The 16,735-nt window shown below is 45.5% G+C and overlaps 1 protein-coding gene across 4 annotated transcripts in view; it reads left to right on the top strand.

Annotated features, from left to right (window-relative positions):
- SAMD4A (sterile alpha motif domain containing 4A) overlaps positions 1-16,735 on the top strand; it is a 205,736-nt gene that overhangs the window by 110,757 nt on the left and 78,244 nt on the right. For 3 of the 4 annotated variants that reach the window (XM_080916813.1, XM_080916812.1, XM_080916815.1), the window contains one exon: positions 15,258-15,782. In XM_080916813.1, the coding sequence (XP_080772939.1) occupies positions 15,258-15,782 (525 nt within the window). Of the gene's footprint in view, positions 1-1,756; positions 1,893-15,257; positions 15,783-16,735 lie in introns of those variants that run through there. The other variant, XM_080916814.1, reaches the window with a different exon arrangement.

Genomic DNA, 16,735 nt, shown 5'->3' with positions numbered 1-16,735 from the left:
AGAAGAAGGGGAAAAAAAAATGTAGGGAGGGCTCAGTCTGCCTGGAGCAGGGTTTGAGTTGGCAGCTCCAAGGGGGAGTATTATGAATGTGAAAATAAGAAAACGGATGCTTTATTTTGCTTTGAGGGAGGAACTAAAGCCAAGTCAAATCAAGAGCTCTAATTTGGGAATAGTGTTATTGCAGGTCATTGGGAGTTGGGTACGCGCTAAATTGGGAGGCCAGTCACATGAGAGACAGCAAAGCAGTCACATGGGGGACAGCCGAGGCTCATTTATAATGAGGTTTTATTTTATTTACTACGTGTTTGAAAGGAATCTATGGCAGATTTTAAACCAAATCACCTCAGTTATATTTGATCTCTGTAGCTCCCATTAGTTGTTTTATACCCAAGCCAGAGCTCTCCATGTGTGCTTTCTGGGGCTTTATTTAGGACCTGGAATCTGTTCCGTGATGACTTCAGCAAGGCCATGTGCTAAAGGTTACATGTCTGTTCCCATGTGCTAAAGGTTACATGTCTGTTCCCCATAAACTAAAGGTTACATGTCTGTTCCCGTGTGCTAAAGGTTACAGGTCTGTTCCCATGTGCTAAAGGTTACATGTATGGTCCCCATGTTTGTGGCTTAGTCCAAGCAGCTTGCTTCCTTTTTCTCTGAAGTCCCTAGGCATTTTACAAATCAGGATCAAGGTACCTGGATAATCTCTCTCTCTCTCTCTCTCTCTCTCTCTCTCTCTCTCTCTCTCTCTCACACACACACACACACAGACATGGGATGGACAGACAGAGGAACACACCCACACCACCTTTCAGTTCTTTTCTGTTTCCTCAGCACCAATGCTGCAAATGCCAGATTGAATTTAAAAAAAGAAAAGAAGAGATAAACCCCATCCCTGCTGTGGAGTCATGAGCAGAGTCCTTTTTCTACTTCCTCCTGCCAATTTTTGATGTTGTTGGCATCCAGGGTAGGACCAGGGTTGTGTGGACTAAACTGCTGATTTTTCTCGAATCTAAATTGCATTTCCAGATGTCTTAATCTAGGCTCAGTTAGCAGCATTTGAGATAAGATGTAAAGAGCTCAAGGCTCTCTAGAACCAGCAAATTGGTATCCAGTGCAAACATGTTGTGGGTCATGATCCTAAATGGGTGCCTTACTAAGAGTGTAACAGTCTGCTGGTGCCGCCGGAGCGTGTGGCCAGCAATACTTGTAATCACTGTTAGGAATAGAAAGTGTGTGGAAACATTCTATAATAGCCTGGCCCTCCAGTCTGGCCCAGACAAGTGACCAAGGGCTCTGGCACCATCTGCAGCAGTGCCAGGGTATAGGTGTGGAACCCAAGGCAACTTGCACAGCACCTTGGTTTTCCCGCGTGGATTTGGAATAGGGAGGCTATTTTCAGGAAGTGTTTGAGAAGTGAAGTGTTGTCAGGTAGACAGAGCACATTTAGATGTGTTCTGAGAGCACATACCACAGTCACGCATGTACTGAAGCAAGCCTGACTGGCTCACCCCCCCTTAGCATTGCTCCCTGTGGCTGACACCTCTGACATCACAATACTCAGGTGACCACTCAATAATGATGAGCTATCCCCAGCAGACACCAGAGGAGGGGAGAAAAAGGAGGAGGACGAACTGGAGAGGGAGGAGATGGAGCAAACCCTTAAGTGATCATTCCATCCACGCACACAGCTTTCAACTACCATCCGGTTCAAGTGTAATGTTTCAGCTCCGTATAACCAGTACAGCGTCTGTGCCCTCCCCTTCAAACTCAGCACAGTATTATGGTCCTCTAATCAAGAGAGCTGTGCTCCTCTCGCCGCATGTCTCGTGGTTCACCGGCAGACCAGTGAGTTAATACGTCTTCACCAGAAGGCTCTGTGGAGCAGCTGTTCAGAGGTAATGTTCTGGCTGCCATGGTTTCCGCCAGACCCATCAGTGCCCTCCTCCTGGGAGTGGACTATGTAGAGGCTGTGAGGGGTGGGAATATGGGTTAAAAATAATGCTAGCACTGACATTTTTGCTTCATTGTGTCTGTGGCCACCCCAGGCTGGGCCACACCTTATTGTACAGCACACTGAACTTCAATAAGTGGGGTCACCCCTCCTCTGCTTGTCCTTAAATGTTGTACCCTTCTTCACTAGATAGCTGATGATGAACAGAAAAGCAGGGAGGTCAGCCTTGCCTCAGAAACACTGCAACATTCCCATAGCTTGCCTACTGTTTTACACTCCATGACTTCTGGGGGGAGGGGAATAAAAGGTCCACACCACTCTTGAAGCAATTCCTCCTAGCCCTTCTCCTGGCCTCGCACTAGCCTTACCTGGAGAGTATCAGACTAGAACATGGAGGCTGTGCTTCTCTTGGTTTCTCCTCTCCATAGTCCTCAAACACAAATAAGCCTTGATCTCAGTCATCCGGGAAGCTACTCTAACAGGGTCTGTGTTTTGTACCTGTGTGGGACGTAGGGGCTGAGTCTGCATTTCTAACAAGTTCATACAGCTCAGCGATCCACGTAACACTTCGGGATCCATCTTCTTCTGTTCCATCCCACCTCCCACCACGTTACTTGGGATTGCCAGCCATCTTAATGCAGTTCTTGGAAATGAATGCTTCCAGAAGGTGTTTCTAGAGTGCAGCTTGGGTACTTAACTACCTGAATGTTGTCCTCAGGTGACTCAACCTCACCTGTGTTTCTGTGAGAGGAGAGGCAGGACTGATCCATGATCCACGGTACAGAGATCTCTGGCTTAGAGGAAACTGGGATGGAGCTTCTGGGAGGGAAAGGCTGCTCTGTCTTCTGGGCACCACTTGTTATTGCAGTTCTGTCTTGGTTTCTACTGTTGATGGGGCAGGTATCTGAGGAAAAAGAACAGACTGCCGTCGATCAGCTATCACAGAAAAATTAATGCATGTCTTTCAACCGGTCTAGCAAGACTATATGGTCAGCCCCAATTCAGGGAAGGGAGCAGCTGACTGCTCTTGAGGCAGGGCTCTGATTATGGAGAAGGATGTGGCCAGGGCAATGATGGGGCTCAAAGGCATGAAGAATAAAGTGATATAATAAGATTGGGGATGGGAGGCAGAATCTTCAGCTGCTGCCATCCCTGGACTACGGAAGGGGCAGAAGAGAGGAGGGAGAGAATTTAGATATATACTAGGTACATCTCCATCAGAGAGTATCTGATGTCAACAGCAGAGATCTCCTTCATAGGATTTAAACAGCTGATGACCATCTGTACTAGAGTAGCAAAAATAGACCCAGATCCCAGTCCAGGGAGTTCTGCTTCTTGACAAGGAGTGTGTTGGATGCTGGATGGGAATCTTCTTGAGAGCAGAGGATCTTCTACATCAGAAAGTAACTGCTTTTTACCAAAGACGGAGCCATCTCCGAGGGTCTCCGTACTCCTGTAGTCTCATTCCTCCCAAGTCATTCTCACGGCAGACATTTCTGCGGTTTCAGCAGTTCACGAGGCTCTCTGCCAATTGTATTGAAAGGGCAGGGCCTAGTGCCAGGCTGTTCACCTCGACAGAGACTAAAGTTAAGTAGTAGATGCATTAACAGGTACTTCCTTGTCTAAAGGTAAGAATGTTAAAATGAAGTGATACAGGACCTGCTGTCATCCTCAGTCAGGGTAGTGAGGTTAGAGCTTTGCATTGTCTTTCTCCTCGGGGGGCCATGTCCCCAAGACCTGAAGGTAATGATGAGGGCCAGTCATCAAGTTTTAAAACCCCTGGGCCTAGAACTACTTCCTACCTTCTAGAAGTTCCTTCCTCCTACCTCCTGCCATAACCCTCAGAAGATTTATCTCCTGGAAGGAGCCCCTCCCATCCAGGTCTCCCCTCTCCGCAGTGAGATGGAGCAGCTCAGAACATAGCATGTGGGTCTCCTGGACCTGCTCTGTTGAAAGTGAGTGGACAAAGCTCTCTCATATCTGGACCCTGCTAGCCTGGGCCTTTTCTTCACCCTCTGTTCTTCCTTGTGCTCCATGACTTTCCCTGCCTCTTGGTCTTGTCCTTTCTTATAGAATTTTAGACATCGCCCTTGATTCAGGAAGCATGAGTCACATCCTACCTATGTACAGTCTCAGTTTTTGTCCTCTGCAGTTTCTTACGAAGTACAGCAAGAGCTTGCCACCCGGTCCGTCCAACTAGCTCTGCTCTAGCCATTGACCTACAGACCTGCTTAGTCCTGGGCTTCAAAGAGGACATGGCCACAGCCATTTCATTCCTTACCATCACCTTCCCTGGTGTCCTTGCTGCTCTCTGGCCCCAACACTTCAACTTTACAGGTAGTTTCTGTGTCTGACCAAACCTACTAGCCTGTGAGTCCAGCTTTTACTGCGTGCCTCAGCACTAATCCCCAGGGTAATAGATCAGCAAAGGAAGCATGCCTCTAACGCCCTCTACAGGGCTGTGCTGGCGCAGCACAGATGGATGCCTTCCGGGGTCACCTAACTCTGTTCTTGTGGTTAATCCAAACTTCCTTTCATAAGGCAATGCATAGTTAATTTGCGACAAAGATTCAGATATCTTACCTCAATAAAAACCATCCATTTCATCTCCACAGAATGACTTATATGTGCAATGCTTCATATTTTATACCAAAATGCCTAACATACAAATGTCACCATCAGCACCTTCTATATCCATGCTCTGGGAACATCAATGTGCTCTTTCTTGATGACAGTATTTACATAGCATAAACTCACAAATTCATACTGACACATTAGATTCCCAGCTCTTCAGATGAAATCGTTTGCCTGTCCATTGTTAAGGAACTGTTTAGTTTAGGAAGTGTGGGAATCTCATGGCGGAACAGTCTGGGTTCATTTGAGAGAGCATCACTCTAGTGCCAGGGTAGAACCATTGGCTGTAATTCGCCTCATATTTCCTAGGGTTAATTCCTATTGTGTGAATTAGCTGCTGTCCATGTTGGCCCATGTATTCAAGCAGGAAATATTAAAGCTCTTTTCTAAACTGCTAGGTTCTCCACCATACTCCCACCAGCTCTCCTCTCTGGGCAGAGCCAAACACTTAGGCCTTGGTCTTGTCTGAGGCCCCCTTACATTGCACTGGACATTGTAGAGCGGGGCCGTACTGTGAGATTCTGTCAGAATTCTCACTTCCGGTCTTCTCATGGAACAATACCCAATGCTCATGCAGTTTTACAAAGCACCAGCTTTTATTTCATTTTATCAATCAGCACAAGGACCGAGGGTCATCCTCATTTCATGGTGTAGGGGGTTTGGGACTTCGGTGGGAGTGAAGATTGGCAAGTGCAGAAACTCAAGCCTCCACACAATGTGTCTTCGCCAGATAGGCTTCCAATCCAAGCAGCTAAGTGAATGACACATGTAAGAATGCATCATGTGGTTGTCAAGAGCAAGGGAATGGTGTTTCCATCTCCAATTTCCATAAGTTCTAGGAGCCTGTCCCTAGGACATTTTATTAAAACTCACCGTTCGGACATAAACCATCTTGACACAATGCCATTGGGATTGTTTTTCTTTTGATCTTCAGCAGAAGTTTGCAAAAGAGTTGTATTAAATACATTTAATTCTGCTATTTCAGCCTCTAAAACCATGTGTGTGTGTGCGCATGCGTGAGTGTGTGAAAATTTCTTTCATTGGTATCATGACAATCAGGGAGAGACCCCAGGATGCTTTTGTTATGCAGCAGACTTTTCCACCCTCCACATAATCTTGAGGCAGTTCAGTAAAGCCCTGGACTGTTTTGCCTTCTGTTAGACACCCAGCAGGCCACATGGGGATAAGCACTGTGAGAGATTAAAGCAGCGCCAGGGATGAGGGAAGGCGGGATAAGATGGTGAGGTGAGCAACTTAGTATGAGCGAGGTTTCATTAGAAAAGTGATACTCGCACAACAGTGAGCGGAGAGGCTCAGGGGGGAGTGTTGTACGAAGAGAAAGCACCAAGTACCAAGGCTCCAAGAGACGTGCGCTTCTCCCATTCCCAGCAGTCAATTGTCGATAGCTCCTTATCTAGGGATGGAGTCTCATGACTCCCCTCCCTTGCCCAAGCTGGAATTTTGGTTGGCTTGATCTTGTGCAAGTCTTGTGTCTTCACAGCTGCACAGAGCAGCGCCGTGTCCACAGGCAGCACTTGGCAGAAGCCTCGCCATCTCCCAGCTCTCACCTTCTCCCCACCTTCTCTTCCAAGATATTCCCTGAGTCTTGGCAGGAATTTTTTGTTTGTTTTTTACTAAGTATACAAAACCCCTTTGTATCAGATATCCACTGCTGTGCAAGAAATTATTCCCGGGGTGGGGGCGGTGGTTGGAGGGATGCCTCAGCACGTGCTGTCTCACATCATCCATGATTCCTGTTCCAGGGAATCACATACCTTCTTCTGACCTCCAAGGGCACCAGACACAGGTGGCACACAGACATACATGTGAGCAAAACACTCATACAGGTAAAACAAAATAATAAACATTAAAAAATATATATTTAAAAAATTACCCCCAAACTTAATGGCTTAACATATCAGCCTACTTGGGTAGGGCAGGTCCAAAGTCTCTGACCACGTCACTGTCATGATATTAGCTGGAGCTGGAGCAGTAATTTTAAGGTTGCTCACTGGCATGTCTGCCAAGCCTGTTCTGACTTTTAGCAGAAGGCCTGAGCCTTCATTTCCTCCTCTGGCAATGCCCAAGTCTCTTCATAATTGGTATCACTGGCCCTCCTCACAGCAAGGGAACAGAGAAAGCAAGGAAGGAACTGAAAGTTTACCAAGACATCTCTGCCACATTCAGTTAATCACACTGATACCTGATCGTAGGAGAGTGTGCAGGGTGTGAATGCCAGAGTAGAGGACTAGTGGGGACCATTTGACAAGGGAAAGAGATGCTCTCTCATACAAGGCACTACTGCTTACAACAGGGTCTTGGTAACTGTAGACATTTGGCTCTCTCATGGTAACTGATACGTCAGCACAATTTGCAGACCCTCACCAAGTTACCCAGACTATTCTCCCAGCTCAAGAAGTTACCTTGGGAGACCTATGCAGGAGACTCACTGCTCACATGCTGCATTTACCACCTTTGTCTCCATTTTGGAGGGTGCCCTGTGTCAGCTCACACTCCATCAAATGCTTGCTATTTGGAATTATCAATTTGTTTTGTGTGTTTGTTTTGTTTCTGGTTTCTGAGTCATTCAGAATTATACTACATTTAGAATAATTGTTTCTGCTGTGTCCAGGATTGAGTTTGTAATGTAAACTCTAACCAGGATTATTAACCATCAGCTCCCACTGATCTTACTGCCTTGTAGCAAGCACATGTATTTAGCCAGTTCCTCGTGTGAATGTGCACTTGTGGAAAAGCCTCTATGGTGAACGTTATTAAACTGAAAACAGGGCATAATAGGATAGCAATTTAAGGTCATTTACTAACAACTGCAGCCTTTAAACATTGACACATGGTTGTGTGGCAATGACACAAACTTGTCACCCCGAAAATTGAGGGGCAGTTTTTCTAATCCTCATGGTTTTGAACTATAACTCAGTTTCTCCTTTACTTTTCTCATGTCACTGGATTGAACTTGATAAACTGTTAATTTTCCTACGTAAAAAGCCCAGCACACCTGGGCTCCTCACTCAGAGAAGGCACTTAAGAGGGTGTTGAGATGGGTTGGCCCCATCAAAATGAATAGATTTTGGACTTTAGTTTCCCACGCTTGGTTCTCATTCCATACAGGCTGATGCTGGGGTGAGTCAGGAAGAGATTGAAGGATATGGACACCCCAAAGAAGGCTGATGGGCATCTATTGGGATTTAGCTAGCTAGCATCTCCCAAGTCTCCTTGTGTAGGATCTGCCTTCTGTTTGATGGTAGAGATGTTCAATCCTGGAATATTGTCACAGATGCTCATGCTTAGAGGCTAACTTGTACCATTTGGAAAGCAGGAAGACAGATCCTGCAATGCTGGCTTAGTAATTTGACATGGGGAGCTATGGTAGACAGGATGTACTGAAAATCCAGATAATCAGTATACCGTTTTCTGTGGGCAGACCACCATTGGGAGGCCAAATTATAATCAGAAACAATTTTCAAACTTCCCCTGAGAAATCTCACCCCTTACTGTGGGTGTAGCTCCAGGCTCCATGATTTTTTCCCTGAAGGGACTGAGGGAGCTAACTCATGGTCTGTCTCTGTTGGGGAGCTGAAAATAGAGGTGAAAGGACTTAGGGAAGCAGTTGGTAGCAGAAGGGACTGTCCTGGGTCTGTTTCAGAATAGGAAGAGCAATGTCAGATGAACCAAACATTCAGAATACAGCTTTCTTTTTCCTTAGAGGCACTTAGATATATATTACTTATCTTTGCCATGAACCAAATTACTCAAAGTTGGCTGATTAGAACAATACATATGTAAGCACAATGTTTCTGTGGATCTTGAAATGTGTAGTTGTGGCTCAGGGTCCCTCAGAATACTGACTGAAGCTCTAGTCATGTGAACACTCTTAGCAGGACTGAGGTTTCCTTTGCAAGGGGGCTAGCCGCACGTGACTAGCATCTGTGAGGTGGAGACTGGCAGAGGACCTCTGTGCTGATGAGTCCCATGTCAATCTTAAACAAACTACAGTCACCAAGAGAGGAGAGAACCTCAGCTGAGAGAAGGCCTCTGCTTGGTGGTGGTGGCACACACCTTTAATACCAACACGGGGAGGCAGAAACAGGTGGATCTCTGAGTTCGAGGCCTGTGCGCTCCCCAAAGAGTGAGTTTTAGGACAGCCAGGGCTACCTACACAGAGAAACCTTGTTTCAAAAAATCCAATCCAAGCCAAGAAAAGCAACAACAAAACATACAACAAAGCAGATAACCCAAACAGACAAACAAACAAAACACAGGAGAAAATGCTTTCGTAAATCCAGCTGCAGGCAAGCCTGTTGGGCAGTCTCTTAATTACTGATTGATGGGGAAGGGGCAGCCTTCAGTCCCAGCATTCAGGAGGCAGAGGCAGGTAGATTTCTGAGTTTGAGGACGTCCTGGCCTACAGAGCAAGTTCTAGGGACAGCTAAGGACCACACAGAGAGATTCTGTCTAAAACAAACAAAAAACAAGCAAGCAAGCACCCCTCCACAGCTTCTGCATCTCCAGGTTCCTGTCCCGACTTCCTCCTCAAGTTGTTCTTGCTCAGGGAGTTTCATCATACCACGAAGACATCTTTGGTTCCTCACCAGAACAACCTTGGGTTGCCTCCTGGGTACAGAGTAATCTTTCAGTAGGTCTGCTGACATCCCTCAAAGTGAGCCACTCAAGAGCAGAGAACAAGGCAGAAGCTGTATCTTTTATACCCTGAAACCTAAAGTTACACACTGCCATCTCTACAACACTGCTTCAGGAAACTCACTAAACACCACCCCCCTGGGCCTCAGGGAAGAGCATGAGGTTCCCTTCCAAAGACTGTGAGTTGTTTCTGGGGTGTTCAGAGCTTTCTGGGGCTAGTATCCAATTATCAGTGACTGCATATTATGTCTGTTCTTTTGTGACTGGGTTATCTCACTCAGGATGATAGTCTCTAGATGCATCCATTTTCCTAGGAATTTCATAAAGTCATTGTTTCTAGTAGCTGAGTAACACTCCATTGTGTAAATGTACCACACTTTTTGTATCCATTCATCTACTGAAGGACATCTAGGTTCTTTCCAGCCTTATAAATAAGGCTGCTATGAACATGGTGGAGCATGTGTCCTTATTGTATGTTGGAGCATCTTTGAGGTATATGCCCAGATGAAGCTCACAAAAAAGAAAGACCAAAAAGTGGAAGCCTCAGTCCTTCTTAGGAAAAAAAAAAAAAAAAAAAAAAAAAAGCAACAAGTGTATAGCACCCTCTCAGAGTGGAGTACAACTAGACCTTAAAAATAACTCAAGAGCTAAGAAGATAGCCTTGTGGCAATTTTTGGTATTTAAAAATCATTATGTTCAATCTATACACACCAAGATAACTTTGACTATTTCCATGTTACATTTTGTTTTACATGTACTTTATGCTCATTGCAACTAGTAAGATTTCAATGCATACTATCAATGCTTTAAAAAAATCAAGGACTGACAAAAATATATTCATATAGTTTTATTCCAAAATGCTCTTAAAAAACTGTACATGTATCTCTTTTTTAAAAAAAAAAGTTGTAAGGAAGAGAGAGAGAGAGAGAGAGAGAGAGAGAGAGAGAGAGGAGAGAGAGAGAGGAGAGAGAGATTAAGAGCTCCCTAAGGCCACAAAAAGTATCATCTTCATTGTCTCTGAAGCTCTTTTGGCTACACTTCCTCAGCTTGGTAACTATAGCTAAGCATTGATACACAGTCGATGTAACCACTGTGTATACATACCACAAATACTAACATATCTAAATGATGAGGAGATAACCATCTGTAGCTAATTGTCTGCCTTGTTCTGCCTCTAGTCAGGGGACTGATGGCAACTTAGTTGTTCCGAGACTCTGTATCTCTCATCAGCAAAATAAGGCTGGTTATAAGATCCTCCGCCCTGCCGGCTCTTGCTAAGCTCCTTGAGAGCATCCAATGAGTAATTAAATGCACATGGCTTACAGGAGAGCCTGGCCCACAGAAACCACTCAGTACTGTTAGCTGTCAGTGTGACAGCTAGAGTAATAGATGTTTGAGCCAGTAGGTGTGGTTAGCCTCAGAAAGCAGCCTTACAGCTGAGTTCCCAGGCAGGGTAAGCAAAACACACGTTGTCTTCCTGGCCACGCCACAACCTCAAACCATCAGAGGGCTAATCCTGAGGATAGGGCTATTACAGCCCTAGAAGGGACCTGGGACAGAGATCTCTCATCCTCCACCTCTGCTGTGCTTCTTCCCTTGGAGTCCTGGGTTAGTCCTTGGCAGAAAGCGATGACTGGAGATAACCTGTGTCACTAGCACTCTGAGTCCTATTTATGTTTTATTTTTGTCCTGACATTTTTTTTTAAGACCGACCTTTTGTGAGGGCAGAATGTCTAAACAGGGAAGTGGCCTAGCAAGAGTCTAGGAAGTTCTTCAGCTTCACATTTTTATTAAATGTTGTTCCCAAATTTAATTGTAAGGGTATGTGTGCATGCAGCCTGCCCTGGGTCACTGTTGGCTTTTGACACCTCTCTCCTTCCTCTGGGCCTTTTTGTTTCCTCCCTGGGACTCTTGAGACCCTTGGACAGACTGGCTAGGTTTCTTTCCCTCCTAAATATAGCCATCCTGTAGGGCATGCCAGACTCATGCCCCATGTCTGCCATCTCAGCAGAGAGCCTGATGCAGGATTGCTGTGAGTTAGAGGCCAGAAGGAACCACATAATGAAGATATTATGAGTTTTTATTCATCTCCTAGGCCCTGTTAAAAGACAGGCTCTGTAGTAAGACACATGAACTTCTCATTTCTGGTGACAATCAGATATTTTACCTAGTGGCAATTAGCTAAATCCTGGGGTCACCTGCCTCATGTCCTTCTCCATTAGAATGTCTTTAGTCCATGCTGACCTGCTCACTAGCATGAGCATGACAACATGGCTCACTCAAATGAGGATATGTCAGTGATAACATAAGCTCTGGATTTCAAAAATTTAACTCAAGTCCCAAGAGGATACATGTCTGTCTCCGTGGTGATCGGTAATGATTGCATGTTTAAATGATACTTTAGTGTTGACTTAAATCAAATAGCTCATTGCTTTTTTTTGTTTTTTGTTTTGTTTTGTTTTTTTTTTTTTTGGAATTTGACTACTGCAAAGTTTCAGGAACTGTATATGGCCTGTGTTATTTTACTAAGAACCTGTGCTGCTGGTAGTATATCTAGTCTTATTAGTAGAGTGTCCAGGAATATTCAGACACCCCTCTGCCCCATCTCATCCCAGTGCCCTACCCCATCCCCACCCCCTATCCCTGATCCCTCACCCCCAAACTCCTGCCACTGCCCTGGGAACAAGAATTTTAGACACTCCCACCACAACTCTTCTGTGTTTTCATGGTTTTGGCTTCCCATTCCTTCACTGTAGCCTTTCTCGGTCTTTAGTGTCTTCTGCACCACATAGCGACTCTTCAGCATCCCAGAAAACCCCACATGAAGAGAGTCCAGTCTCGCTTCTTACAGTTAGAAGGGCGTCTTAGCTCTCTGATGGTTTAGCTAATTGCTTAGCTGATGGCCACCAGATAAAGAACTTCACATGTCCCACCAGGCAGGGCCTCTCTTTTTAAAGGGGTCTGGGAGATGAATGAAACTCACCATAGCATCATCCTCCCTCACTCCTTATCTTTTTTTCTACTTGGTGACATTTTTAATGACTTCCTTTGTGTCCTCCCTCTATTTGCAATACATGTCCAAAGCAGCTTACATCATCTTTCTGTGGGTCTGACTGATGCAGAACAAAAGGAAAGGGTTGTTTCTCCCATTAAGTACTCAACTGGTCCTTTTGGTACTTCCTCCCATTTAATCCAAGGAAGGCAGAAGCTATTGGTACTTACTGATGTGACAGTTAAGGCTCAAACAAGTTAAGCAATGTAACAGAATTCCACTACAAATTAAGTGGCAGGTCTAGGATTAACTCCCATGCCTGACTTCAAAAACACCATGTCTGCAATGCTAATTGGTTAACTTTCTGAAACTGTAACACAGTATCAAAGAGAAAATCCACTTAAAAAGAGGGAAGTTTTATTTTCACTCTCAATTTGGAAGATTATATAATGGTTGGTTAAGAAAACTGTAACTCATGATAGTCAAGAAGCAAAAAGAGAGAAAGATGGGGTCCATTCCTGGTGTAGAGTGTGCAGTGATCAGAAAATCTCCTTCTAGACTCCATTCTGAATATCTACAAACTGAGGACCATGCCTTCAACATAGGACCTTCAGAGAACTCTAGATAAAGCCATAACACTGAGATTTTTCTTTGCAAGTGTTCTGAAGAGGCCTTAGTACATGCCAATGGGTCTGTAGCTTATGATTAACCCGTCCAACCTGAAGACGCTCTCTGGTTAACTGTCTCCAAAACTCAACAGGCACCGTGTATCATTCATCGTTTGAGCGGGACAGGGAGGGAAGTGTTAAGGGGCAGCTCTTCACATGCATGACCCTGGAGGAAACTGTAGAGCAACGAGGCATTCATTGTGCATGCTGGGCAAGGTGCTTCATGTCTGCTGTCCCAGCAGCTAGGAGGCTGAGGTGGAGTCAGCCGCGAGTTCGAAGCTATCCAGGGCTTCAGAGTTTGCGACTTTCGATTTGGAGGGTAACAAAGGTTTCCAGCAGTGGTTCTTAACCTTCCTGAGACTGAGACCCTTAAATACAGTTCCTCATGTTATAGTGGTCCTCAACCATAAAATTATTTCCATAACTGTAATTTTGCTACTCTTATGAACAACAGTGTAAATATCTGTGTTTTCTGATGGTCTTAAGCAGCTCTTGTGAAAGGGTCTCGACCCACAGGCTGAGAACTGGTCTGCAAACAGATTACATGCCATTGCAAGTATCCTTAGTGATAGATACTGAAGCACATGCTTAAAACGCTTAAGTATTAAGAGCCCATGTAAAGATGCCAGGCATAGTGGTGTATGCCTGTAATTCCAGCCCTGCATGTCAGAGCCAGGACCTAGAGATTTCGTCTAAACAGATGTAGGCAATGTTCCTTAGAATAGCATCCAGTGTGCTCTGCTGCCCTGCACACACGTAGGCACACACATGCACATGTACCATACTCACACATCAATACCGATAAGAATTTTAAAGTAAAAATGAAGTGTTGAAAACCATACAGATTTTCATAGAAAGAAGAATATCCTACTAGTATATGGGACCCAAGGTGTCTCTGGAGCTGTATGACTCCTTTCCTACATTTTCCTCTTAAGAAAGCTGCAGCTGTCAACACTAAGATTCGGGGACAGCAGTGTTGAGTCCTTTTCTCCTGACATGTTCTTCTGTGTAGGAAGTTGAAGCAACTTCACACATATCCCTTCTCCAGCACTTAAGGTGCTTCTAGTAGATGTCTGGAGTGGGGAGGCAGCTTCGCTCCGAGAATTCCTTCGTGTGGATTCTCGGTTGATGGGAATGTCATCATGCTTGGCCCCTTTCTGTTTATAGCTGTGCCTAGTCTTGTCTAAGAAGGAAGACGGGGATGTCAGTTCTCTGCTTGGACCAAACCAGTCATCTCTTTGACAGCTAAGCATTTGTTGGTTTTAAAATGTATTTTATATTTTGTTATATGTGTATTATATAATATTATATATGTAAAATAAATATGCTTAATAAAATATTATATATTTTGTTATAAAATGGAGATTTGTACGTCTGTGCACCATGTGTGTTTATGGTACCTGAGAAAGCCAGAAGAGAGTGTCAGATCATCTGGGACTGGAGTTAGCGACAGTTCTGAGCCACCATGTGGGTGCTGGGAATTAAGCCCAGGCCCTCTGGAAGAGTAACCACTGAGCCATCTCTCCAGCTCCCAGGACTTGAGACAAGGTCTCATGTAGTTCATGTTGCCTCAGACTTCCTAGGTAGTCATGGATGGCCTTGAACTTTCGAGCCTTTTGTTTCTACCTACAAAGAACACCTGTAATGAGATGTTCGCTATGATGCCGAGATTTACACAGGGCGTCATAGGCATTGAGGAAGTGCATCTACCCTCTGCACCCTCTAGGAAGTGCATCTACCCACTGCACCCTCTAGGAAGAGCATCTACCCACTGCACCCTCTAGGAAGAGCATCTACCCACTGCACCCTCTAGGAAGTGCATCTACCCACTGCACCCTCTAGGAAGAGCATCTACCCACTGCACCCTCTAGGAAGTGCATCTACCCACTGCACCCTCTAGGAAGAGCATCTACCCACTGCACCCTCTAGGAAGTGCATCTACCCACTGCACCCTCTAGGAAGTGCATCTACCCACTGCACCCTCTAGGAAGAGCATCTACCCACTGCACCCTCTAGGAAGTGCATCTACCCACTGCACCCTCTAGGAAGAGCATCTACCCACTGCACCCTCTAGGAAGTGCATCTACCCACTGCACCCTCTAGGAAGAGCATCTACCCACTGCACCCTCTAAGAAGTGCATCTACCCACTGCACCCTCTAGGAAGTTTTGAACTGTATTTCATTGAAGTTTTTGGCCTGTACAAACCTGAAGTCAGTTAACCAATTTCATACACAGATGAGAACAGTTACCCAGGGTTACGAAGTTGAGACCCTAAACCATAGAAATTTAGAGTGTGGTGTTTTGTGTGATCGTGGGTGTAATTTGCTCATGTGTCCTGTGTACTTTCCCTTTCAGGAATCATTAACCAATGGCAACAGGAATCCAAGGATAAAGTGATTTCCCTTCTGCTAACTCACCTGCCTTTGCTGAAGCCGGGAAACCTTGACGCGAAAGTAGAGTATATGAAACTGCTGCCCAAGATCCTGGCACACTCTATCGAACACAACCAGCACATTGAGGAGAGCAGGCAGCTGCTGTCCTATGCTTTGATCCACCCAGCCACTTCCTTAGAAGACCGAAGTGCATTAGCCATGTGGCTGAATCACTTGGAGGACCGCACATTGACCAGCTTTGGTAGCCAGAACCGAGGCCGCTCGGACTCTGTGGATTATGGACAGGCACACTACTATCACCAAAGACAGAACTCTGACGACAAGCTCAACGGCTGGCAGAACTCTCGGGATTCTGGGCTTTGCATCAACGCCTCCAACTGGCAGGACAAGAGCCTGGGTTGTGAGAACGGCCATGACCATGTGTCCCTGTATTCTTCCTCATCTGTCCCTGCCACAATCAACACGATTGGAACTAGTGCAAGCACGAGTAAGTCCCCTGGAACCTTTTTAACGCATTCTGGTTTGGTGATTTGCTGTGTGTGTGGCACGTCCTGCTGACATGGTCTGCTCTGAGCACCCTGTAACCCTGGAGAAGGAAGGCTGGTGGCACTCAGCTATGGGAGAGGGTTCTTTGGACCCAGTATTTGTTGCTCTTTGGTTCTGGAAAGGTGAACATTCTTGGCAGGTTAAAATGATGGATGGTTCAAATTTGGGGTTTAGACAGATCAAAACTAAATAAATGACAGGAGAATAAATGGTGAAAGAAGGAACCGTTCTGTTTCCACAAGTAAAAAATGCCTTTCACCCTGGGACGCAGGGATTTGCAGAGATGCTGAGTTACTGTGTGCTTCTCTGAACCTGATGTCAACCCATGATTGACCAGCCAGCCTCATGGCTTCACGCTGTGTCATCTTCCTCCTCCTTCCTCCTCTCGCTCCTTCTTCTTTATGTATACATGTGTGTAGAATATCACATGGAATATCCTCTTGCATTTTCTGGTTGAACCTGCAGCTATTGATGGCTCTGACCAAGGGGAGCAGGTTTGCTGCCTGAGAATGATGCTCTGTGCTGTGAGCTAGTGTGAGTGTTGCCGGCTTCCTCTCACTCAATCTAACATGTGAAAGAAGGGTCAGGAGATGCCTGTGGAAAAAGAGAGCAAATAACAACCTCCCCACTCTTTCGACCACTCTACACTGGGCATGAGGACTGGGAGTCCTTTCTACAGTGGCCGACCTTCACTTGTACCTGTAGATAGCAGTGGGTGACTCCCATCAGACAGCTTTCCCTAGTGCTGATTTGCACATATCTGAGACTGTTGTGGCACCTCCAAGATAACTCTAAACTTTCTTAGGGGAAAGGTTTTGCAATTGAGCCCATGTCAACATGCAGGTAAACCCTCTATCAAAAGGGACAAGAGGAGCTGAGGGTGTGGAGCGCTTG

The sequence above is a fragment of the Micromys minutus genome, assembly GCF_963924665.1.
Source record: "Micromys minutus genome assembly, chromosome: 5".
Classification (NCBI taxonomy): domain Eukaryota; kingdom Metazoa; phylum Chordata; class Mammalia; order Rodentia; family Muridae; genus Micromys; species Micromys minutus.
Note: the sequence above shows the minus strand (reverse complement) of the source record. Positions and strands in the feature narration are given on the sequence as shown.